Genomic DNA, 27054 nt, shown 5'->3' on the forward strand with positions numbered 1-27054 from the left:
GACGTCTGGTGCCTCTTGGAGGGGGGGAGTGTGGGTTCATCTTCGTCACCCCCTCTACCTCCTCCTCTGGGGAGGAAGCTGGGAGACCCGTGGGTGGATGCTCTAGGGTGCCCCCACTGGTTGCTGGTGTGCCTCCATGGCAGCGTTGACGCTGGCCTGGACCGTGTTCTGGATGGCCCTGGAGAGCTCTCCCCAGTCTAAGGCGCGGAGCCCCACGCAGGGAGTGTGCGCAGCAGAGGCCTTGCTGGGAGTGGCCATGAGTGAGGGGAGTGTCCTCCAGTTCGAGGGGGGCTCACCACTTCTCCAAAGTCTGGTCCGGTCCCAGGCTGGTGCATGGCCAAGATGGTGCCCACACACATAGTTGTCTCCGCTGCTCTCCTGCTGTGGCTGGAGGTAGCTCAAGCGGCTGGATAGCCCCCGCTGCCAGTGCGAGCCTGCCTCTGCCGCCCTTGCCCTGCATGGGGGGGATGGTCTTTGCACTCTTCAAGAGCTAATCCAAGGTGGCGCCCACCGACCGCGTGGCGCCCTGGAACAATGGGGAGGGGAGGAGGAAGCTCCGCACCCCCGCTGCTGCTGGGGGAAAGCGGATCTGGAGGCTGGCTGAGGCTGGAGTGCTCGCGGGCAAGCATGTCTCGCCCCTGCCAGGTGCGGGGGGGGGGTGAGTGGCTGGAGATGCAGGAGCGCCTGCTGGGTGTGCGGCTGCTGCCGCTTGAACGGTTGTTGTCAGCTAAGGGAGGGCTGCCCTGGGGTCAGATGAGGGCAGCCCGGGTGCTCCTGTGTTGCGCGGCTGCTGACGCTAAAGCAGCTGCCCTGGGTCAAGCGAGGGCAGCACAGAAAGTGGGCCCGGTGAGCTGCTGCCTCTCGGCAGAGGTAACAAGCTCAGGCGCAGAAGGGCACGAAATCCAAGAGTAGAGTTGGCTGCCTTGCTCTAAAGCAGGAGACTCCGGGCAGGCTGCTGGTAAAACAAAGGAAAATTTTCTTAAGGGACAGCAGCCCTTCTTGCCTGCTGGAGAGTTAGGAAAAAGTTTATTAAAGGAACAGCAGGCAGTATTGCCTGCTGGAAGACTGGAGAGTTAGGGAAAGGTGAAAAGAAGCATAAAATACCCTCTTAGCTTCTCCAGTGGGGGGGGCGGGGGCAGTTCAGCAGAGCTGAACCCAGATCTGTCCTGCTTCACTGAAAGGCTAGGCCGGTCTGGGGAGTCCATGCAGCCCCTCCCCTAAGGATGACCAAAAGACTCTGGCCTGCCTACCTGAGAGGGAGGAGCTACCCACTTGTAAGGACTTGTAAGGACTAAGACGGACATGAAGATCCCACTGGAGAATGTCCTCCTCCCTCAAATGCACACAAAGAGGGAGAATGTCCTCCTCCCTCAAATGCACACAAATTTCCTAATCTGTACTACTAGTATCTATACAACTAGTATCTGCACTACTAATAGTATCTGTACTATTAGTACGAATACTAGTACTCGTATATTAGTACTAATATACTAATTAGTATATTAGCATACTAGTACTCATATATTAGTACTAATATACTAATTAGTATATTAGCATACTAATTAGTATACTAATATACGTATATTACTCGTATATTAGTACGAGTAGTACAGATACTACTACAGTAGAACAGATTAGTAGCACATATACTACTTATCAGTCAGTATGTTTTGATCAGGTTTAAGTTCAGACTGATTGCCTTCTCTGGATAAGAAAAGGAATCTTTTTGAAGTCAAATTTGTCCTTGATGGGAATTTGTGATTATCTTCCTTTATACTGGTTGGGCTGACTTACATACTTGAGTCCTCAGGAGTGGTACAGTTTGTAGAACCCTTTTGGCAGAGAACTCACTTGGATGGCACTTTGTCTGGGAAGCAGAGGTTAATTCAGAAAGTTGGGAAATGGATGGATGGTGTTTCTGCCAGTTAAGTAAGGGGTTCAGCTAGACCAGGGGTGTCAAACTCATTTCATATAGCTGGAGAAACATTCATGATGCCTGCTGAGAGCCAGAAGTGATGTCATTAAGCAGGAAGTGATGTCATTAAGCAGGTCATGACTAGAAATAAGCACTTTTTTCTCACTCAGAAACTCATTAGCTGCAAATGACGGAAGAGAAAATATGCAAATCTTGATCATATTTTGAAGATATGGGAGATCAAGATGTGGGAGAGCCCAATTACCAAGATATGGGAGATTTTCAGGATTATTTTCAAGATATGGGACATTCAAGATCAAGATATGGGACGGCCTAATTATCATGTAGACTGTCTTTTCAGCACCCTTTTCACCTCAGTACAGCACAGCAGCTGAGAGCAGCTGATGGTGGGGCTGGGAGAGTTCAAGGGCCTTATGTCTGGCCTGAAGGCCTTATGTTTGACACCCCTGGACTAGACTGATTTGAATTATGTGGTTCCTCAGCCTTCCACAGGTTTCTAACTACAAGCACAGGATCCATTATGGTAAAAAGAATCCAAAAAGTAACATAGCAAACCAGTTGCATTTGGTCTAGGAACCAGGTCCACAGGGTAGCTTCAATATGAACCACCTATTATGGTGCCAATCAGATATTCCTTTTACTCTAAAGTTGGGTATATACAGTAGCTTTGAAATAAGGCACCTGGTGCACTAAAACTCAATGTGCCTGTTATACTGATTTGTTCTGAGAGCTGCAAAAGAAGCCTGCATCTAGAGAGCATTTTCCAGTCTTCTCCTTATCCATCAGTCTTAACAAGGAAAGAGAAGAAAGTGAAGCTGCCAGACTGTGTTGTTTCCTTTTAATCTCAGGCACAGTTGCTTTTCCCTGCTCAAGGAAAAACAGCTGCTCTAGAGAGAGAAAGGAAACAAAACAGACTGGTAGCATCCATTTCCTTTTTCTTCTCTGGCAGCCAAACTAAAAGGGAAGTGCTGTCCGGAAGGTGTGTTTGCAGCATTAACTTTCTGCTCTGGGAGAACAGTGCAAGAAATGAGCTAGAAGAGTCTCTCCACTCATGGATGCCTATAGCAGCTGACACAACTTGTAGCTGCAACAGGAACACAAAGGCTTTGGTACAAACAACTCCTTCTTTACAAGCTACTGAGTGAACCAGACTAGTGACTTGGATGCCTTCTGTCTTTCCATGTGTAGATACAACAAATCTGATCTGTGCGTGTACGTGTGTGTGCACGTGCAATAAGTATAATCCAACATTACTTTTAAATTTGGGGGAAAAAACAAAACAAACGCACAATGTATTCAACCAGCAAAAGAAACTGCTGCACAGAGCACAAAAGGTAATATTATTGACCAAATCTATTTCACAATGCCACTCTGAGTATAGGCAAACCAGGGAGTATTAATAAACATGAAATGCAATGTTAACAGTAACAGAATTTATAGGCTTAATGTACATCTTTCTGTTTCAACACCCTGCCCCATGGCCTTTGCTAGGAGTTGTTTTATTAGGGGAAACGGTGAGTACATTGTACATAAGGGTCCAAATTCACAATCTAATTTCGCCCCCAAACTGCATTTAAATGGAAGAGGAAGTGCCTTTTGACACATTCTTGTTAGCCACTGGGAATCTGATTTGCTTACAAGCAACTGCATGGAAAAACTGAGAGCAGAGCACTTCTCCAGCAAACTTGGCCAGTCCTGACAATGCAGCTTCGCCTTAAGATTTTATCCATTGCAAAACTGAATTTTTCAGGTCAAAGAGGTTCTAAGAATAGAACCTCTTAAACCCTCTTTTCAAGTTTCCAGCAAAAATATAAGACTTCCACGAATGCAGCCATAAGAATGTTAGAAGACCACTTTAGAATGATGAGATATCAGGACTTCTTTAGTTCTGGTGTTACATCGTGTAGGGCAGGCAATATCCATGCAAGGAAGGCGAGTGAGAGAGAGCTGGCAAGACCAACCCCTGTGCCTGCATGATCCCCAAGTGTTGTTTCCATTATCTTCAGGGAGGACATTTTTTGCAGCAATGAACAGTTTCCAAGGGGAGAGATAACAATATAATAAAAATGCTGAAATCCTGGCATACTCGCACCGTCCACGTGATATAATGCCTGAACAGGACTTTTTATGGCTAACATCTGGGTGCAGCTAACTTTCTGGTTGGAATATTAGCTCAGAAGTAATAGACTGTGTGGCAGAGGCATACCATATCTAAAACTTTTAAATATATTAATATTTTAAAATACAACATTTTAAAAATCAAAAATTTAATCACGTAGACTACATTTTTTTAATGTTACGTTATGTTTTTAAAGAACATATTGCTTTAATCTGATATTTACAGTATCTTGCGATAGTAAAACAATCAATTAAACATTTAAAAAGAGAATATTCAGGAATGTACACTGACATCTGAAAAAAGCAGACTGAAATGTCAGGCATTAAAAAAAGAAAATCAATGTACATGGACGAACAACACATGGATGAGTAGTACAGACGTATAACCAATTTTTTAAAAGTTAAATATATAATGGAAATGGTTGGACAATACATCCCCGATCGCTCTCTTATATATTGTGAGGAGCAAGAGCACACCCTAACTTTCTGCCAAACCAATACATCTGCCCTGCCTCAAACAGCACTGATCACCAGCATGGGTATAATGTTCAAAAAGGGCCCACGCACATAAGAACCAGTGCGCATAGGGTCAAATTTCACACTTGATTCCAGAACGTTATCTGGGAAATCAACACTGTGAAATAAGCCTATGCATATTCAAATATTATGCTTCTGTGTGGAAGGCCAGTGGCATCAGAATCAGACAGGTGCACCACATGAGTGTATAAGGGCAATGCACAGTCTTGCTTTTGTTCCCACCCCATGGGAACATCACCTGCTGTATCTAGTTTGATTAAACTATTAATCAATAAAAAAGTGTTCGGTGCCCTTCGAAACTATTTATGCTTTATCTTCCTTCTTTAAGTACTACATGATTTGTTTTAAATTAGCCACAAGCAGTTTATTCTCCATTCAGTTTCTGACTAAATGTTACTTTCTTTCTAATACTTAGCACACAGGAATTGCATCTCAGTTCCATCTATAAGCTATGCCAAAAAATGGGTTCTTGCAAAAGCAGTTATTGTCAAGACTTGAGATCTTGGTCTGGGCTAGCACTATGTACCTTCCCATCTTAGATGCTTTTAGAATAGAGACTAAAGAAAATGTATAGAGAAAACCTGGAATATTCACACTGTATTTCTAACAAGACTGGAAGACATCAACTCATGAGGAAAGCGTACCCTGAAAGCCTAGCAGGAGCCCCAAAGTATCCTAAGTGCACAACAAGAAATCCCTGGAAAATGACTTTTGTTACATTTGTAGGCTTCAGGATTTATTGCTGTGCATGTCCATATTTACTTCTAATCACATAATTTGGGGCAGAAAATTCTTTTTTCAAATATCACTTGATCATTTGTCTCTTGAACATTGCTGCTCCAATATCCGTGGATATTAAATTTTTCTCCTCTCTAACTAACCAGATCCAGACCCCTTGCATATGAGGTTAGACAGCAGGCATTCAGGCAAGGGGTGTAGCTAAACAGAACCCCAATGTTCAGAGATACTATACTTTTGAATACCAAGCACTATGGACAGACCTGCTAATAGGCATTCTAGAGGCATCAGCCTGGAGAGTGGTCACTGTTAAAAAAAATGCATTGACCTAGATGGAACTTCAGTCTGATCCAGCAGGCCTCTTCCTAGGTTCTCAAGTACAGGCTTGTGGATACTCAATAGCAATGCTTCACAAACTCACCTGGCTCACGACCCTCCCTCCCCACACTGCAGATGCAGCACCCGACTGCCAGAAGTAACTGGCAATGACATCATCACCAGTTACTTCTGGGATGGGAGGCGAGAGGCAATGTTACAAACAGCTATAAGAGGCTCAAGGCAGGCAGGCGGACTTTTTCAAGTATGCAAAAACCATGTGTTGGAACTCTGCCCGCCGAGCCTCCTACTGCTGTTTGTAGCATCGTATCACAGTCTCTCTACTAGATAGCAGGCAACCTGAGTCACCCCTGCATGCTCACCACACTACCTCTGGGAGCTGCACCTCACGGATTGGGGACCTCTACATTTGCCATAAATGCCAAAAATATCTGGCTAAGGATATGGTGTTATTTCATTATTCCTGGTGATATAATGAAATAATATAACCACAGCAGTTGTGATCATCTCTAAATATTATTGTAGTGGCTGGTCACATTCATATAAACTCAATACAGGGTTTCACTGCTGGTGTTACGGATTAAAAAGGTCTTCAGCAATTCTGACAACCAAATTTTTATCTTCTCTAGACTGAATTCAGCATGGTACAACAGGCAAGCAGGGTGGGGAGTAGAGAGTTCTCATGGATCAATGTTAACTGGAAGCAACTTAAGCAATTCAAGATCAAAACAAATGTGGCTGTCAACAGATTCATGAAAATACGTTGGCCAAAACATTCTGTGTTAAATAAGGTAAGAAGTGTCTCTCACATGTTTGTGTTCTTCGATGCTGAAATATTTAGTCTAGAAATGAAAACCAGACTACTCCATTAGTAAATGATCTCTGTGGCTATCTCAGCACAAATTACAAACTGTTCTTCTAAAGTCTGCCAGATCATTAAAGCTAAATGAGGTTAGGACTTACTTATTTTAAAAAACTGGGAACTGAGCTCTGGTTTTGGTCAACGTAACGGGTGTGTTTAATAGTTCTGAGTATTCAAAAATGGTCCTATTCCAGTAAGATTTTCAACGCCAGGTGAGGGGTGCGCTCAAGTTGAACTGAACAATTGGTAACACTGCTGCAGACATAATGATGAACGATGCTTAAGAGTCAGGGGGGGAATGGTACAGGGAATTTTTATGTAAGAAGAGAAGACTTAGGATGTGGGAACATGAGATCCTACAGCCCACTCCTGATCCCTTAACTATGTTCATTGGCCAGCTTGTATTACATCTACACTGGCCCATTTCTGCGCTTAAGAATACATTTTTAAGACAGTGCAAAAGGCCACAACACAATGCAATGCCTGAAACTGAAGCAGGGTAAGAACAATGTCAATATCTGTGCGTTCTCATTACCTGAGCAATCAACCAATCCACTAGCTTAGTCCCTGGGATCACTGATTTGTAGGTCTTCAAGTGATAATCTCGGTCTCTGAATAAGAAAGAAAAATTGACATATAGTCAAAAAAATACAACTGAGCAGACAAATGGTCTTATTTAAAACAAAGGATGCCACAACTTAAAACAGGGAGAGTAAACCCACCACTTTGGGTTTTTAGAAAAGCAGTACAGAAATCAAATAAATAAATAATTACAAAAAAAATTTATTTCTCAATAACCTTCATAAAGCTGATAGTTCAAGCTCCAGTAATGTCATCACTGCATTTAAGTGTAGACAGTTCTAGCAGGCTTTGTAACCAGGTAGAAGTTGGGCTTACAGATCTTACTGAGATGTTCCTACCCATTCCCTACCAAACTCTAAGCCTAGTTTCTATCCACCTTATACTGGTTATCTGCAACTAAGGCATGTCAGGTGAGCAGGCACAAAGAGGTTTTCTTGGTTATTATGTTGCTCTGTGGAACACCCCTCCTGAGGCAGATTCATTTGGTTCCATCATCACTGACCTTTGCAGCTCTGTCATAGAGCATTTTAGGGGCTGGGGCAGTTCAATAACCATTCTGCATTTAATTACATCCTTGCTAATTTATGATGATTCTGCTGTGCCAGTCCTTCAAGGTTGTATATTGATTATTATTTTAAACAGAACTGTAGGTGCCCCTGGAGTCTTTCATATGATATAGAAAGCCAAATAAAAAATACACCGCTACATATACCTGTTTATGTGCTTGCTTGCTGGATCTATATCATGAATTAATAAGAAGTCACACATTGAACTATTAATTTCCTTGGGACACAACATTTATCTAAGTGACACCTAGCCACCTCTGACCTCAATTTCTGCCCATCTTGCTAGGACAGGGACAGCAATCATTGTTCTTATTTGTTGACTACGAGTGGAGAAAAGACTGACACATCCAAAGAATGCCTCTGGTATGTCCAAAGGTCAGGAACATTTCGTGACAGTTGAATTGATTATCTTTTGTTTGTTTGATGTATGAATCACTTACTTAATGGATGAAGCATGAAATCTGTATGAGCGCATACACACTCCAGCACCACTGAAGCTCTGTCAGCCCCTGGGGTAACAGTGCTTTTAATTAAGCAGAATTGGGATTCAAGAAATGTCTCTCTGCTCCAGGTACTATCAAGCATGACAATTATCTGTCACATTGCAGCAGCTCCTGAACTGGAGTACAGAATAAGATGTCAACTACAGAAACTGGGATTCCCACATCTTGTATATAGTGAGCATTCTACACAGTTTATTTCCACCACTGTAAGAGTTCAATTTATGTGATCAGCGGTGTATGTTTTCCTAACAGTATCTACTTCTGAAGCATGGTCCATCAAGTAGGATAACTATATTGTTCACATGAGAAATGAAGAAGGGATTCAGTAGCTAATGTCTCAGTACCCCAAATAAGAAGAGTGCTTTAAAAATGTGGTTGCACATATCAAGGAGGGGGGTGGCTCAAGTTAGATTATTTTTAAAAATTTTATACTTTATATGTATGCATGTGTTCTCCCTGGGGCATTTGGTGGGCCACTGTGAGATATAGGAAGCTGGATTAGATGGGCCAATGGCCTGATCCAGTGGGACTGTTCTTATGTTTATGTGTGTTACTTTCACTTCAGATTGCACTGAAATGCTATCAGCAATAAAAGGATTATATATATATATATATATATATATATATATATATATATATATATATATAATATATATAGAGAGATGCATTTAGGAGACAAGATGCTTGAGACAAGATAAACAATTGATATGCCAGGTAGGGCATCAACTGAGAAAAATGCGAGTGAGGCAAATGGAAAGACAGCTGATGCTACTAATGAACACTCATTCTAATCACTTCATATAGAATAAATACAAATCAGCTTGTTGTAGGCCCCTGTACTCACTGTGTTGCAACAAAAACAATTTCCAGGTTATTAGCCACAACCATTTAGGAGCAAAGTTATTACAAAATCTTGTAATCGTTATATTTTTGGTGAAGTTATTGCAAAATCTTCCCACTACAGATTACAGCTGCTGTTCTTGTTTCCTACCTTAGCTCTGTTCCTACTAATGGAGGTACTGTGCAAATATATTAGGACTGGATTATCCTTGCCACTGAGTGCTAACCACATGTCTTTAAGAAGCAATGTGTCAATATGATGGACATACAAAGAATACGTGGGCACTAAATACATGCTAGTTAACAAGAAAAATAATTAGTAAGAAACAAAATGGGGGATGGATTGCATGCCTAACACTGCAATCCCATGCATGTCTACTCAGAAAAAAGCCTCACTAATTTCAGTGAGACTTACGCCCAGGTAAGAGCATATAGCATTGCATCTGGCTAAATAGACTACTAGTCTAATTTAGTTGTTGCAGGGCTATGTGCACAGTACAATTCCACAGAAGCACAGAAGGAGCTTTTTAATTCTTTTAAAGCAATTAATTGCTAGCCCGTTGGGACTTTATCTTTGGAAACATGTGAACAATGAAAGCCTAAGGATTTGCTGAGTAAGATTTCCAGTGGGCAAGAGGCTTGTCCCATTGGGAATAGGGTTATGACTCATTGACAGAGTGTATGTGTTGCATGCAGAAAATCCCAGTTCATTCCCTAGCATTTTCAGATAGGACTGGAAAAGGCCCCTGCCCGAGACCCTGGAGACCTGATGCCAGTCAACGTAGAGCTACATAGATCAATGGGTCTGACTCACTACAAGGTTGCTACAACTGTTGGTACCATAGTTCCTTATCCCTCCTAACAACTAGGCAAAACAGAAGAAATGGTTGTGCAGAATATAAAAAAGGCAGAGTAAATCATGCAAGAAAAGGCAGTTCCATGTCTTCTAAAGTAATACTGGCCATCTTACAAAGCAGGGGACTCAGTGTACAAAACTGCCTGAGAACAAATCTGGAAAGAAATCAGAGGAGAACATAATACCTTGGACTAAGAAAAAGCCAAGCTCTCCCACACAGTCAATTATTTTATTAGATGTTATGCAGGAAAAAGGAAAAGATTTCAACCAGGAGTGTATTATGGCCAGAAGCAAAACAGACAAGAGACGAGGGACCCACAATAATGAACTTACTTTATCACAGGAGTGTAGAGACAGTGCAGCCGGCAGTAGAGCCTCACACCCTGCAGAGAAAAACACATGTATGCTTGTAATTTCATAAAAGATATAAGATTACCTAAAACACATGTGGAGAGCTGTAATAAACTTGGTTAGTTATTTTTCCCCAGACATTCAGTGGCACCTTGTTGAGGGATGCACTGTATCTGGACTGACTTTTGTTTTGCAGTTTATAATGTCTACGAACGGTTGTAATATTTTATTAAAGTATTAATTTTAATGTTTCAATTTGTAAGCCAGCCTGAGCACCGTATGGCGCAAATGTGAGATAAACACATTATTCATAAATATCTAAATGGCCAAAATGACAGTTTGCTGACCTTTGCATGCCATACAGACAAGCAATTGCTTATTTCGTGTACTTCTAAATAAAAATACTGAAACAAAATGAATGTATCTTTAAATTATTCCACCTCATTGCATTATTCACTACTCTTCAGTTCTAATTAGCTGGTCTCCAAATTATTGACAAGGTTTTTTGTGAGCTTATCATTTCTACTTTTCTATTCTAAAACATCTGACCTTTCTTCAATGTAAAGAGAAAGTCTGTTTAGTTACATAAACTTACTGCTCTCGCATCATGAAGTGGGAGCAGTCGCATCACTGGGGTGTGTGGACTACATTGGGTGATGCGCACAGGGGGGTGACAACACTACTGGCCAAAATTTTTGAGATCTTGGTATTTTTGAATAACACAATCATGTTATATATCATTTGATGCATAATTTCATGCAGAATGAAATGAAAAAAACGGTGTTGAAATATCTCTATTCTATCAAAAGTTATAGCCAAAAACACAGAGGGGGTGGGCCGACTGTACATCACCACGCACATCCCCTGGGGCACTGCGCCTCCCACTGCATGAGAGGAGGTCCATCATGGGGGTGACGCACTGGCTTCCAACACTGGGAGATGTAAACCCTAGTGACGCCACTGAGTAGGAGTGTCTGCTTCTCAGGGAACAAGACAGGAGACAGTATGCTCTTAAGATTACTCAGAATAACATAAGATCATCTCTGTGAAACAGGATACCAGTAGTGCAGTGATACAACAGACTTCAGCTGCACGTGCAGCTAAAGTTTTTCCTCTAACTACAACAGGAAGACAGAGAAGATACCTTAGACATGATGTCTTCCAGTTCACTCCTTGGCTTATAAGTCCCATCATCATACCGAAACCTGTACATCACCTGCTCATTCTTGAACTGGTGTTTATCTGAAACTGGAACATCAGAACATTTATTAAGAGCAAGCCTATTTCTTATTGTCCACCATTGTGACATTACAATGTCCCTATTCAGGTATTAGTCCATCATGGCAGTGGTGTACCTGGCCATTGTGGAACCCAGAGGCACACATCCAGGCACACGTCGACACCTGCTAACTGGTTAAGAGGCACTTTTTCAAGTGGGTGCTCCTCTTTTATTTAGCAGGGGGAGAGTAACTGGCCTATCTCACCCCAGCAGTGTCTTTCTAGTGGCTGTCTGCTGGTATTCTTTTGCATCTTTTTAGATTGTGAGCCCTTTTGGGACAGGGAGCCATTAGTCATTTGATTTTCTCTGTAAACCGCTTTGTGAACTTTTTGTTGAAAAGCAGTATATAAATACTGTTGTTGTTGTTGTTGCTGCCCACGCCACCTGGAGATGCCATCCCCCTGCACCCACTGCCACCCCCAGAGGCCTTCTGAGGGCCCAAGAGGCCGTGCACAGCCTTCCTGGTCCACAGAAGTCCTTCAATGCCTCTGGAGGGCCTTTAAACATCACTTGCAGTTTTCATGCATGCAACTGTAAGAAAAAGAAGTTCCCCAATTCATTAACATATCCCTGGGAGGTTTTTAAGATGGATACCAAGTCACAAAGTGTTGGCTTCAGCAAGAGTTAAATTCCAACTGATACCAGTAACAGCTAAACTCCACCAACTATAAAATAAAGGCTCTGATATTAGGGTTCTGAAGGAACTGCTTGAAGAAGACATTTGATCAGAGGATGCAGAGGATTGCCTCCAGTACGCTACTACACCTGATACAATCTTTTGCGACGATTTGAAGAACTCACCATGATGAATGATGCCATTCTCCAACAGAGCTTGTCCCAGGTTGACCCCTTCCTCTGGTTTGCTTATCTCCCCGATTTCAATGAGCCAAGAGACAAACTCACTGTAGAAAAGAAGCAGAGGAAGAAAAGCAGTTAGCTTCCTGCTGCTTTTGGGCAAGCAGGCAAACATGCAAAAAGTGAACTGAGGTGCCTTTCCTTCCTCTATGCAAAACAACACATTTCCACATAAGCACCCCTCCGCAAAATGGGGTAGGGTGAGGACTAGTCTGCCACATAAGTACCCCACCAAAATGGGAGAGGGTGAGGACTAGCCTGCCACATAAGCACCCCCGCCCCCAAAATGGGAGAGGACTAGTCTGCCACATAAGCAATCCCCCCCTAAAATGGGAGAGGATGAGGACTAGTCTGCCACATAACTGCAAAAATGTCTCCTTTAAGAACAGAAATTACCTAGAGAGATTTTTTTTCATACTGTGCAGTGAGTTCCTTCTTTATTATTTATTTAGAAGCAATTGTATTCTATCTTTCAGTACAAACTTTCAAGGTAGCTAACAGCAAGAATTTATAAAGTGCAATCAAATCCTAAAACTATATAAAAAGCACAATAAGAAAGTGACTAGAATCTTAACTGTTCTTCTATTTATAGAAAGGGTCTTCTTCACCTATCCCTTCCCAATTCAGTCCCCTGTGAACACACTCCCCCCCCCCCCCCGCATATTATCCTGAGGTTGAGGAAAACTCTGAAACAGAGTGGCATATGACATCTGCTCAAGAGGGGTCCCCAACTTTTTTTAGGAACAGATTTTCAAGCAGGGAACAAAAGGGTGCTAAAGGAGGGGAAGGTAAAAAAAGCCCCACCCCATGAAGGAAATAGAATGAAAAGTTAGGATTCAAGTCACTGAGGGCGCAATCCTATCCTGCGCTGGAACAGGCAAGCCAGGAGGCGTGTGCTGTATCCAGCGCAGGATAGTGGCCAGAAGCAGCTCAGCCAGAGGGAAGGGGAAACATTTTCCCTTACCTCTGGGTAAGGACTACTGGCCCCTATGGGTCTCCTCAGACTTGTGCCACAAGTCTGAGGAAAGTGGAGCGGCTTGAAGCCACTCCATTCTCCCTGGGAACTTGCGCCGGCCCAAACCCGTGTCAGGATTGCACCCTGTGTCTTTTTTTAAGGGACTGCACCAAGAAGGGGAAATCAGTAGAGATTGGGGAGGGAAGGTCCCTGCCTTCTGTTCACACATGAGCATCTCAGGATACAAAGCCAGTTCCTAAGATGCTCATGTGTCCAGTATCCAATATAAAATGTGTACCACAGCAGGTAAAACATGAAGATGGATGTTACATAATGTAACAGCAAAAGATAAGATCATCACATCAACATGAGCACAGAAGAAAAAAAATCTTCAAATTTTTTTAAATGAATAATCATTCTCATCATTCTGTAGAAAAATATCAAACCTTCACGGGATGCTTTCATGGTCTACCTTGCTCCTGAGTACATAAACCAAAGTGCTGAAAGCGTCCTCAGATTAAGGAGCCTACAATCTACAGGTATGACACTGCACAATCAGCATCCAAATCTTTTTTTTTTTTTTTTTACAACACACAACAGTCCCTGAGCACACACCAGGATTTCCTCTGTCAGCCATGCAGCCAAGCAAGAAATCAGAGCAGGCTCAGGTTGCTTTGAATTGTCATGATGGATCCTTAACTCTTCTTTCTGCTGACAGAAAGGAGTTTCCATGCAGATGGCTATTGCATCTCCTCAACTTTAACCCTTCCTTGGTTCTCTTTTGTGGGGTCTGGCAAATAACGTGCCAAGTTTAGAGAAAGGATTCAAGTCTCCACTCTGCCACACAACTGGATGGGATTCAATATCTCAGTTCCTTCTGTGTGTAAAGTAACAATGGTCCAATTCCAACAGTGGAGTTGCTGATGAAAACACCCCCATTTACCCAGAAGTGATATAGAACAGGGGCAAACTTTCAGAGAGGAACTGGGGGGAAAGTGGTGGTGTAGCTGGAGGGGAGCAGAGCACCCAGCCTGGCGGGGAGCCTCAGCGTGGCGGGCAAGCGGCCCCTCCCTTCAGTGCCATTCCTGGCGGGGGGGAAACGGAGCTCTGTACGGCTCTGTAGGGCTCCATTTTGCCCCCCCCACCAGGAATGGCACCGAAGGGCGGGGCCGCTTGCCCGCCATGCTGAGGCTCCCCTCCAGGCTGGGTGCTTCACCCCCCTCCAGCTACACCACCGGGAGAAAGATAATATGAAGTTTCCATTTTGGGTAGTAGTCTTATCATAAGGTATAGTTATACTCTGAATGTGAACGAACAATTGCAATGCAGTATTGTGATACAGGCAGCAGAGCTCAAGCCTGGACAGAATGTGACTGTACTCAGCCATGAATGAGAGAGAGAGAGAGAGAGAGCTGCTACACTTGATGGATGGCAGAGTGTCAGTGCCCTAAGGAGACTCGGCTACCTGCCAACTTTAGGAGGGATTATTCCAAAACTGAAAAATCCAGACAATGCAAGAAAAGGGTTTCTGAAAGCAGAGCAATGCAAACGAAGTCTGTGTTCAATTAAAAAAGGGTTTTAACTATTTCAGTTTCTCTAAGTTTGTTGCTTATCAAAGCCAGCTTTCAACGACAGAGTCCTGAATGTCATATTTTCCGTTTATAAAGGGCTCACTTATCTAAGCCACGGGATAAGCCATTTTCATAAGCATGAAAGGTACGAACAAAACATTGGGTTTCAGTTTGTTGCAGGGGATGACCAATGAAGGGTTTCCAGCTGGTTTCTGCACCTTTAGACCAGTGTAATTGACCAGAACTTACAAAACATCTGCATTCAAAAAAACTGCTGGATCCACGAAATCAAATTTTTAATTAAAATGATCAGTGATTATATATCTCCCCTGCTTGGGTTTTAAGAGCTACCTTTAAAGGGAACAGAAAAAGAGCAGAGGAGGAGTCAGTTCTCTTCCCAACTTGGAACCACGTAAGTGCTCATCCCTATTTAAGGCAAAGGAGAGGTGGCAGGGTAGTACAGATCCCTCTTCTTTCCATTTCTGCTTACCACTTCTCTCGCCCCCAAATACTAGTCTAAGTTTGTGTATATCACAGTGTTCATGTCCCGAAATTGTCATTCTGAAGCACAAAATGCTGTTCACATAGTAAAAAGTTGTGGTATGTAAATGGTACTCTGCAACATTACTTTACAAATGTATTATCTGCACCTGTAAAGTTTACTCAGACCTACATTCTTTGCAAGGATGACCATATATCTATCTATATTTGTATATTTATTTGTATATTTGTGTGTGTGTGTGTGTGTGTGTGTGTGTGTGTGTGTTCGTTCGTTCGTTCGTTCGTTCATTCATTCATTCATTCATTCAGGTGGTTCCATTTTTTCCTAAGCGCTAAATATCTGGTGCTGTCTTCATGTAGTGTGTGTGTAGTTGGCAACCTTCAGTCTCGAAAGACTATGGTATCGTGCTCTGAAAGGTGGTTCTGGAACAGCGTCTAGTGTGGCTGAAAAGGCCAATTTGGGAGTGACAATCCCTTCCACACTGGGAGCAAGTGCAGTCTGTCTCTGGTCTGTCTACCTGGCTATGGGCCTTCCTTCTTTGCCTCTTTGCCTCAGTCTGTTGGCCAAGTGTCTCTTCAAACTGGGAAAGGCCATGCTGCACAGCCTGCCTCCCAGCGGGCCACTCAGAGGCCAGGGTTTCCCGCTTGTTGAGGTCCATTCCTAAGGCCTTCAGATCCCTCTTGCATGATCTTTAATGAAACTGCAATGATTAATGTATGCACAGAGTAGTATTCTCAGAAACCTTTGTGACTGATTTCTGGTTTTCACTATGGTGGCAACCTGTGTTTGGGTTGTTCCACTTCATGGCTCAGATGATGGAATGCTTTCCCATACACAGAAATCCCTCCACATAAAAAATTAGCATGTCAGATAAAAAGCTAAAGCTAACCTAGAATCTTTCTCCCCTTCCTAAGTGGAGGATTTTTTTTGGTATGGAAAATCATTAAATTATATGAGCTTCCCCTTACAATCTGAAGTGGTGCAGCCCAAATATCTAGCAACAAGGTCATTGTTTCAACCAGTAATTTTCAAGCCATGTGCCATGAGAGAGTGTGCTGTGAGAAGTAAATAAGAGTTGTGCTGGATCACACTAAAGACCCATCTAACCCAGCATCTTGTTCAGCACAGTTGTGCAGCCAACCAGATGCCTCTGAGAAACCCACAAGGAGACAATGAAGCTAACAGCTCTCCTTTGCACTTACTCTGCACTCAACTCCTGTAACTGCTAGCTCTGAACCTGAAGGTAGAATGTAGCCATCATGACTTAGCAGGCATTTATAATTTTAGGCTTGAGCCCAGCGTGTCTCTGAATAATTTACTGCTGCTTTGCCTCTTTCCAAACAGGTTCTGTCAGTAAGTAATTTTGTTGCATCTATGCTTAGGATATCAGTGAAATATTCAGTTACTACAGATGCAGAGATACAGCAGAATTACCACTTCAGAAGAGGCTGCCCATTGCAACTCTGCATGAGTTATTATTTTGGGTTTGTCTCTTTCTAGTCAAGAGGCAACCCCAAAACAGTAATACCCATTGCAGCACATGACTCTTCGGAACATAAATCATTCTTTCTCCTTTACATCAGAAACATTTACTTTTAGAGTGTGAGTGAAGCAGTTCCAGTCTTAATGCAGGAAAAAAGTGTGTTGAAATACTGGTTGAAACAAACACCGAAGAATTCTGATATTTTGATCATATCAGCACAGTTAAAAACAGAAGATCAGGCAAAACGCTTAAGGTGCATCTGATCCAACACAACCTCATCAATCATTCCATGAGCAGATATGAATGGAAGAATTACACATGTAATTGTTCTGGGGAAGGTTCTGGAACTGACCTGAGAAGAATGTGTAATTGTTCATAAGACTGTTGCTCCAAAATGCTACACTGATAATAAAGCTGAGCTATACGCAGCCAGTTAGTGGGACCCAGGAGTAAAGAATCTAGAAAATGGTAGAGTCTTGCCATGACTGAAAGCCAAGGGATTAAGCCAGGGGTCAGAACCAGAGAACAAACCAAGAGAAATTGTCCAGACCACGTTTTATCCTGAACAGGAAGCCATGATTACAGCCATTCCTGTGGAAGAGAGCCAATAGGCTCCTTGGGTGAGTTATCTGAGAAACCCTTCACTGCAAGGGGGAGTACTCCAACCTATATTCCCAACTGCTCATCACAAAGGACATTTGCGTACAGTGCAGGGATGCCCAGATTTAGCCCCTGCATCGTGACATATACATTCCAATGCAATTTTTCTGAGCATGTTCACAAGCTCCCTTTCTGAAGCCACTGTGTTAGCAGAAAAGGATATCTAGAATATTGCAGATAGTACTGTAGTACCCAAGAACTTGGAATTGTTTAGGAAGACTGGTAAAAAACTGAAAGACTTGAAAGAATAGTTCACTGACACCGCAGTGATGATGAAGTGCTAACAGGATCCCCTTGAGAGGTTACTGCATAAACAAAAAACATAACCTTAGAAATAACTTTTAGTGATCCAAGATGTAAGGTCAGGAAAGAACCAGGGGAGGTCTTCATAAAATGAGCAAACATGTCTGGGGTCAAAATCTGCCAATGGCAGATTATAGAACTGTCAAGCAAAATCTAAAAGCACGTTTGCATACTGCAGGACAAGAAGTTTTCTCTGGTATTCTGAGTTCAGTACAAAAGAAAATATGAAAGTTACGTTTGGGGGTTGAGGGTGGGGATGGAATTGTTCGAGGGAAGACCAGATTGGAAATGACAGGTTTGCAATAGAGCACTGGTTGGGCTGATTGAAGTGTATTGACCTAGCTCTGCTGGGTGGTCAGGACTAGAATAGCAGCCAAGTTGCTATATTTAGCAACCCACAAAGATATTTCTTCTTTTTCTCCCATTCCTAGAGGGATTAGGAGATATGACAGAAATAGCAAGTTTGCTACAGGGTAAGATTAAAGCTTGCTGATACCTCTAGATATGCAGCTGGAGTGAGGATGTGAAAGAGAAAAGCTTCAGGTCAAGATTGAGGGGCTTTGTAAAAATGGTCAGGGCAGTTGCATATGGATTTTTTTGGTGTGGCAGTTGCCATGCCGGCCTGATAATCATGAGCAGCATGAAAAGCGAAATATTTAAACCATGCAAAGAAATACGATTTAAAGAAGAAGCACTGACATGGAATGCCCAGGGACAGAGAAGCAAGAGGAATGACATTCTGGTCTCTGCCACTGGCCAGAGGAACTTGGACCAAAGGGAGGCTGTATCTCCTCTCTCCTAGAAGTAACAAGCTGGAAAGGGTGATAGTAGCATGGTTCCATCCATTGGCCAGGGAATAAGCGGCTTCAGGGAGCTTGCTGCACCCTTCCCTGCCAAAAAGAACTTTTTTCCATGGTGGCCCTGGGACTGCAGGTATGGGGAACATAAGAACATAAGAACAGTCCCACTGGATCAGGCCATAGGCCCATCTCATCCAGCTTCCTGTATCTCACAGTGGCCCACCAAATGCCCCAGGGAGCACATCAGATAACAAAAGACCTCATCCTGGTGCCCTCCCTTGCATCTGGCATTCTAACATAGCCCATTTCTAAAATCAGGAGGTTGCACATATACATCATGGCTTGTACCCCGTAATGGATTTTTCCTCCAGAAACTTGTCCAATCCCCTTTTAAAGGTGTCCAGGCCAGATACCGTCACCACATCCTGTGGCAAGGAGTTCCACAGACCAACCACAGGCTGAGTAAAGAAATATTTTCTCTTGTCTGTTCTAACTCTCCCAACACTAAATTTTAGTGGATGTCCCCTGGTTCTGGTATTATGTGAGAGTGTAAAGAGCATCTCCCTATCCACTCTGTCCATCCCCTGCATAATTTTGTATGTCTCAATCATGTCCCCCCTCAGGCATCTCTTTTCTAGGCTGAAGAGGCCCAAACGCCGTAGCCTTTCCTCGTAAGGAAGGTGCCCCAGCCCCGTAATCATCTTAGTTGCTCTCTTTTGCACCTTTTCCATTTCCACTATGTCTTTTTTGAGATGCGGCGACCAGAACTGGACACAATACTCCAGGTGTGGCCTTACCATCGATTTGTACAACAGCATTATAATACTAGCCGTTTTGTTCTCAATACCCTTCCTAATGATCCCAAGCATAGAATTGGCCTTCTTCACTGCCGCCGCACATTGGGTCGACACTTTCATCGACCTGTCCACCACCACCCCAAGATCTCTCTCCTGATCTGTCACAGACAGCTCAGAACCCATCAGCCTATATCTAAAGTTTTGATTTTTTGCCCCAATGTGCATGACCTTACACTTACTGACACTGAAGCGCATCTGCCATTTTGCTGCCCATTCTGCCAGTTTGGAGAGATCCTTCTGGAGCCCCTCACAATCACTTCTGGTCTTCACCACTCGGAAAAGTTTGGTGTCGTCTGCAAACTTTGCCACCTCACTGCTCAACCCTGTCTCCAGGTCATTTATGAAGAGGTTGAAACCTTTTTTATTGGACATCTGCATTCTGTTCTCCTTCCGTACTGCACATCTTTCTGGGGGGAATCCCTGCACTCTTAAAATTCACTTTGTAAGGTCTAATGCCTATAATACTGTTGAGTATCCCTTATCCAGACTACTTGTGACGGGAATGTGTCTGGATTTTGAATTTGTCTGAATTTTGGAATAATTACAGAAATATAATGAGAAATGCTTCCTCTTGCTCTTCTCACTGTTACCCAAACAGGTGTCTGCTGGCCTCTTTGACATTTTTCATCTGTACAGGTACACACCACAGACCAGAGAATAGAACTTACAGCCTGTACCTGCAGTGTATGCATATACACCTGCAGTGTATGTGGAAACTAGATCAAAACCTTCAAGTATTCACACTACAGAAATTTTTCTTTTAAGTCTCGGGCAAAAACGTCAGGATTTTGGAATATTCTGAATTTCAGATGTCCAGATAAGGGGAAATCTACTGCAATCTCTCATGACTACTAAGGCAAAAAATTCACTTCCTAACTGGGAAAAACCCTTTGTCCTACCAAGGACAGGAGTCACCCTGTTTGATATATGCAATTGGATTTGATCCTGAAGCCAGAGCAGTTCTAAGCAACTCTAAAGAGTATTTAGAGAAGTATCTTTTTAAGCAAAAAGTAAGAGACATGGCAAGACAGGCAGGCACATTGTCAAAATATTTTCAACTTGTAACTCAAGCATTCATTGTGCACAAAATACTTCCTCACTCTTCCTGTAGATCTGGAATGATCATCCACCCTCCCTGCTTTGGAATTTGCTGCCATTGCATAGACCAAGGGCATTAAATAGGAATGAATGATTAATTTTAATAAACTAATTGTAATGGAGGTTAAAGACCTTTCCAATTAAGTCCCATCAAAGCACATCTGATTTGGCTTCACAATACCATCCACAGAAAACCCACAGCCCTTTCCGTTAATTGGAATGAAAGGGCCTTTTCAGTCCAAATGCCACTTACTTGCCAAGAAAGCACTTGGGAACAGTGCTTAATTTTCTCCTCCTGTCTTTGATAAGGTTCACTTTCTTGTTCATCATCATGTGATACAGTTTCTCCCCTTTTTCAGCAATCATGACATAGGCGTCCCGCTCCATGCCTAACTTCAAACCTGGAAAACAAAAATGGAGTTTACAGTAAATTCTCCCCTGATCAAACAAAAAGAACCTGCCCCAAAGGCGGGGGGGGGGGGGCAAGCCAGATGCATAGGATGATTTTATTTTTCTAGGAATGACTAATTTGATGAACATGAAAGGAAAAACTGTCCTCCAGTTTTGCATGGAAATATTATCATCAGTGGTGTCACTGTCCATCAGTTGTTCGGACTGAGATATCTGGGGGCTCACTAGTTCAAACTATACCCAAGAGCTTAAGAAATGGTGAGATATCACTGTATAATGTTTTATGTTCTTAGAGGTGTGGCTCATTTCAGTTGTCCTCTTGTCAATGCTTACATTGGCCAGATATTTCTTAAGGGTCTTGGGGATTGCACCTAGTGCACCAAAGACAACAGCAGTTGTTTATTTTATTTATTTTAGAGATTTGTATCCCGCCTTTCTATCCAATGAGGACACTCAAGGCGGCTATATTTATTGTTGTTATAGCACCATCAGGGTGCATGATGCTTTTAAGGGAAAGCAGGTCCCTCCCTGTGGGGCTCACAATTTTGATACAGACACAAGTGGAGATGCCTACGAAAGGAGTGGACTCTCATTGGTTGATTACAACATGGATAAAGACTGAAGCGTTTTTCTTTTGCTTTCCGTGGTCATTACTGGTTTAGTTCCATTCCTGACAACACACAAAAGACGACCAGAGATATTCATCATACTCCCAAATCCACTCTAGTGTTAGCATTTAGTCTCTCACTGTCTGTGTAGTGAAACAGTGAGTAAAGTGCAACCTGCCACCATGTATTTCTGTGGCCTGTGAACAACTTCTGCCAGACGACTACCCATGATCCAACAGGAACATATATGATTTTTCACATGGATTCTTTTGAACACATGGAAAGATTTTTTGCTTGTGCTGAATATCCATATGATAACATGGAAACTCTGCAATCTATCAGGAGGATGCACACAGTAAGCCACACTAGGTGATACCATGATATGGAGAATCCACATCGGAGTGGCTCCCCAATGAGACAGAAGATAATATCAAATAGCCCTTAGTTTTCAAAGTAAGGGGTTCATATGCCATGACTCACTCTAGGGACAGGTGAAGTACTGATGAAGGAGTTGAAGCCACTAAAGATGTAAATCCCCACCACCAACACTGCTTCCTGCCCCTGCTGCCAGAGGAGCAAGTATAGAGCACTTTGAGGAGTAGGGATGGTTCACAAGGAGGCCTTTTATTTTAGCTCAAACTTGAAAAGCAAACCTTGGAAGCTTTGGAAGTTCACCCCTCCTTTTTCAAGCTCCAAGTATTAGTTTCCAAGCCAGATCTGAAAGAACTTTGCTACATCTCTAAGCTCCTGTACTTATGAATGTTCACCATACAAATGAACACTTTCAGCTCCAACTTCTGGTTTGCAGCTGATGCTGCTGAATACAGAAGCTGTTTCCAAGTATTCTGAGCCACACTAGAAACTGACAGCTCCAGAATCTGATAGCTGGAATAAAACTTAAAGCACTGACAGCAGCCAGCACGAATCTGACAAAGTTGGACATGAAACTGATAGCATTTACAGCATTCCCAGTGAATCTGACAACCAGAGTGAAACCGACAGCTACAGCAACAGAGATTGGGGTGTTACTGTACTTACAAGCAAAACTTACAAACAGAACCCTGGAACCCAACATGTTCTTTAAGTACAGGAGCATTTAGATAAAATGAAACTACATCTCTAGAATCCTCACCAAGCTAAGGCTCAGTCTGAAGCACAGATTTCAGATGTTTGATGCTGTAGCTGAAGAAATAAGAATATGTAATGTTTTGTTCTGCAGAACCCACATTTGTTCTCATGATCTGATGTCTGGTGAAAAGATCTGGCAGGGCAAACATCCTGGCTGACTGCCATCTTCCCCCATACCACAGTGTTAATCAAATGTACTTGCTGACAAGTTCTGCCAAAGGTAATTTGCAAAGTCAGCTTGCGACAGAAAGCAGCCTGAGTAATACAACACATTTCAGTTTGCTGCTACATCATCAAATTCCCCAAGCTCTGAAGTAAGCAAAGGATTGCAATGCATCCCTTTCTCAGTTCACTCAAGGATGAAGCAAAGCTCTTGCATCCCAGCACTAACAATGGTATAATCCTGGAAGTGATCAAAGCCAGATGGAGCAGTGCTCCAATAAGATCTTGAATATCTACCTAAAAACTACTAGGCTAGTCATCTATGATGAGTAAAAATTGTTTCTAGGTAACCAAGTGAATCCTCCTAACATGGTGGCAGGGAACATGTTTTGCATGCAGAAGGTCCCATGTCAATCCGGGCACCTCCCTTTCATTATCTAAGATAGCAAAACTGAGAACAGCCTCTGCCTAAGGCCCTGAAGAGCTTCTGAGATAGTTTTTCTGTTGTTGTGAAGACAGGGCTGTGCTGCTCTCCCCCCCCCCCCCCCCCGGTATTGGCAACCTTCAGTCTCGAAAGACTATGGTATCGCGCTCTGAAAAGTGGTTCTGGCACAGCGTCTAGTGTGGCTGAAAAGGCCAATCCAGGAGTGACAATCCCTTCCACACCAGGAGCAAGTGCAGTCTGTCCCTGGTCTGTCTCCCTGGCTATGGGCCTTCCTTCTTTGCCTCTTGGCCTCAGACTGTTGGCCAAGTGTCTCTTCAAACTGGGAAAGGCCATGCTGCACAGCCTGCCTCCAAGCGGGCTGCTCAGAGGCCAGGGTTTCCCACTTGTTGAGGTCCACGCCTAAAGCCTTCAGATCCCCCTTGCAGATGTCCTTGTATCGCAGCTGTGGTCTACCTGTAGGGCGCTTTCCTTGCACGAGTTCTCCATAGAGGAGATCCTTTGGGATCCGGCCATCATCCATTCTCACAACATGACCGAGCCAACGCAGGCGTCTCTGTTTCAGCAGTGCGTACATGCTAGGGATTCCAGCACGTTCCAGGACTGTGTTGTTAGGAACTTTGTCCTGCCAGGTGATGCCGAGAATGCACCGGAGGCAGCACATGTGGAAAGCGTTCAGTTTCCTCTCCTGTTGTGAGTGAAGAGTCCATGACTCGCTGCAGTACAGAAGTGTACTCAGGACGCAAGCTCTGTAGACCTGGATCTTGGTATGTTCCGTCAGCTTCTTGTTGGACCAGACTGTCTTTGTGAGTCTGGAAAACGTGGTAGCTGCTTTACCGATGCGTTTGTTTAGCTCAGTATTGAGAGAAAGAGTGTCGGAGATCATTGAGCCAAGGTACACAAAGTCATGGACAACCTCCAGCTCATGCGCAGAGATTGTAATGCGGGGAGGTGAGTCCACATCCTGAACCATGACCTGTGTTTTCTTTAGGCTGATCGTCAGTCCAAAATCTTGGCAGGCCTTGCTAAAACGATCCATGAGCCACTGGAGATCTTTGGCAGAGCGGGTAGTGACAGCTGCATCGTCGGCAAAGAGGAAGTCACGAAGACATTTCAGCTGGACTTTGGACTTTGCTCTCAGTCTGGAGAGGTTGAAGAGCTTTCCATCTGATCTGGTCCGGAGATAGCCTTCTGTTGCAGTTCCAAAGGCCTGCTTCAGCAGGACAGCGAAGAAAATCCCAAACAAGGTTGGTGCAAGAACACAGCCCTGCTTCACGCCGCTTCGGATGTCAAAGGGGTCTGATGTGGAGCCATCGAAGAAAACAGTGCCCTTCATGTCCTTGTGGAAGGATCTGATGATGCTGAGGAGCCTGGGTGGACATCCAATCTTGGGGAGAATCTTGAAGAGGCCGTCCCTGCTGACCAGGTCGAAAGCCTTCGTGAGATCTATGAAGGCTATAAAGAGTGGCTGTCGTTCCCTGCATTTCTCCTTCAGTTGTCTAAGGGAGAATACCATATCAGTGGTAGACCTGCTGGCTCAGAATCCGCACTGTGATTCTGGATAAACGCTCTCTGCAAGTACCTGGAGCCTCTTTAGTGCAACTCGGGCAAACAACTTTCCTACAACGCTAAGGAGAGAGATGCCACGGTAGTTGTTGCAGTCACCCCTGTCACCTTTGTTCTTGTACAACGTGATGATGTTTGCATCCCTCATGTCTTGAGGTACTTCACCTTCTCTCCAGCAGAGACAGAGGATTTCATGCAGCTCAGTAGCGATGATCTCTTTGCAGCACTTTAGGACTTCAGCAGGGATGCTGTCTTTTCCAGGTGCCTTGCCAAAGGCAAGGGAGTCCAGGGCCACATGAAGTTCTTCTAGGGTTCTAGAAGCAACCCTAGAAGAGGAGGAGCTAGCTTCTAAGCAAGCTCCTCCAGCAAAGGCAGGCACTCAATGTTGTTCAGCGCTTCTTCGGTGACTACATTTTCTCTGGAATATAGCTCAGAGTAGTGCTGCACCCAGCGTTCCATCTGCTGCGCCCGATCCTGGATGACCTCGTCTGTGGCAGACTTCAGAGGGGCAATTCTCTTCTGTATTGGACCTAGGGCCTGCTTGATACCGTCATACATCCCTTTGATGTTTCCTGTGTCAGCTGCTACCTGTATCTGGGAGCAGAGCTGAAGCCAGTAGTCGTTAGCACATCTCCTGGCAGACTGCTGGACTTTGCTGCGAGCAGCTCGGAGGACCTGCAGGTTGCGCTCACTGGGACAGGCCTTGTGTGCTGCTTGAGCTCTTTTCCTCAATGACTGGTGTCAACTCCTCAGAGTGGGCTTCAAACCAGTCTGCCGTCTTGTTGGTCTTCTTGCCAAATATGGACAAGGCGGTGTTGTAAACGGCATTCTTGAAATGTTCCCATCTGTTGGATGCGTTTGCATCGACCGGGCCTGGAAGAGATTCCTCAAGCGCTCGTGCAAATTCCTCCACTTTTCTCTGATCCCGGGTCTTGCTGGTATCAATGCGAGGTCTTCCTTCCTTTTTCATGTGATACAGTCGCTTTGTTTGCAGTTTCACTCTGCTGCACACCAGGGAGTGGTCAGTGTCACAGGCAGCACTCTGATAGCTGCGTGTGATCTTGGTGCTGGGAAGGCTGGAGCGTCTGGTGAGAATCAGGTTGAGCTGGTGCCAGTGCTTTGATCTTGGGTGTCTCCAGGAGACTCTATGTTGGGGCTTCGTGTTGAAGAACGTATTGCTGACACAGAGACCATGATGACAGCAAAACTCTAGCAGGCGTTGGCCATTCTCGTTCATCTTCCCAATGCCGAACTGACCTAAGCAAGTGGGCCACAAACTGTTATCAGCAACAACTCTAGCATTGAAATCGCCGAGGATGAACAATGGCTCTTTTACGGGGATCTTCTTGATAGTGATGGCCAGGTCATCATAGAATTCGTCTTTGGCTTTTGCTGGAGACGACAAAGTCGGTGCATAAGCACTGATGAGAGTGACAGGTCCTGCTGATGACTGAAGCTGCAGGGACAAAATTCTTTCACTTCCCACAGTAGGTGGGATGATGGACTTCAGCAGGGAATTTCTGACTGCAAAGCCAACACCATGTTCCCTGGTTTCGTTTGGTGGTTTTCCCTGCCAAAAAAATGAGAAATTTCTCTCCTTGACAGATCCGGAATCTGGAAGCCTCGTCTCTTGAAGGGCGACGATGTCCATCTGCAGTCTGCTCAGCTCCATGTCGATGACAGCTGTTTTGCATGCGTCGTCTATTCCTTGCAGGTCATCAGAGAAGCCAGGTGTCATTGTCCTAACATTCCAGGTGCCCAGCTTTAGGGCAGGAGTTTTCTGTTTTCTGTTGCATAGTGCAGAGTTGTTGATCGGCTTGTCGGTTTTCATCCTAAACCCCACGCACCCCGTGAGGTTAACGGACCGTGGCGAGGCAGCACCTTACTGACTGGGGACTGCCCAGCTTAAGGCGGGCGGTAGCTGCCCAATGAGATGCAATGATCTCTCCCACCGTCGGAAGCAGCCCCTGGCGTCACGCTCTACGGCAATCAAGCGAAGACTTATAACCGGTAAACTACTGCTTCCCTTGTTGTGCCGACGCCGTATGGCGAAGTTGGAGTGTCCTCTCCAGTGCGTGAAGCCTGGGTAAAGAAGGTATGGAGGATAGGCTGTTACCCATGCAGCAAATCCCCCCTCTCCACGTCGCTG

The 27054-nt window shown here is 44.0% G+C and overlaps 1 protein-coding gene across 4 annotated transcripts in view; it reads right to left on the bottom strand.

Moving 5' to 3' along the window:
* PREX1 (phosphatidylinositol-3,4,5-trisphosphate dependent Rac exchange factor 1) overlaps window positions 1-27054 on the bottom strand; it is a 270327-nt gene that overhangs the window by 79504 nt on the left and 163769 nt on the right. For all 4 annotated transcript variants that reach the window (XM_066623406.1, XM_066623404.1, XM_066623403.1 and 1 more), the window contains exons 10-14: window positions 20842-20989; window positions 12306-12406; window positions 11370-11473; window positions 10208-10257; window positions 7063-7138 (exon numbers count right to left, since the gene is read on the bottom strand). In XM_066623406.1, coding sequence (XP_066479503.1) covers window positions 7063-7138; window positions 10208-10257; window positions 11370-11473; window positions 12306-12406; window positions 20842-20989 — 479 coding nt within the window. The remainder of the gene's footprint in view (window positions 1-7062; window positions 7139-10207; window positions 10258-11369; window positions 11474-12305; window positions 12407-20841; window positions 20990-27054) is intronic.

The sequence above is a fragment of the Tiliqua scincoides genome, chromosome 4 (assembly GCF_035046505.1).
Source record: "Tiliqua scincoides isolate rTilSci1 chromosome 4, rTilSci1.hap2, whole genome shotgun sequence".
NCBI classification, from domain to species: domain Eukaryota; kingdom Metazoa; phylum Chordata; class Lepidosauria; order Squamata; family Scincidae; genus Tiliqua; species Tiliqua scincoides.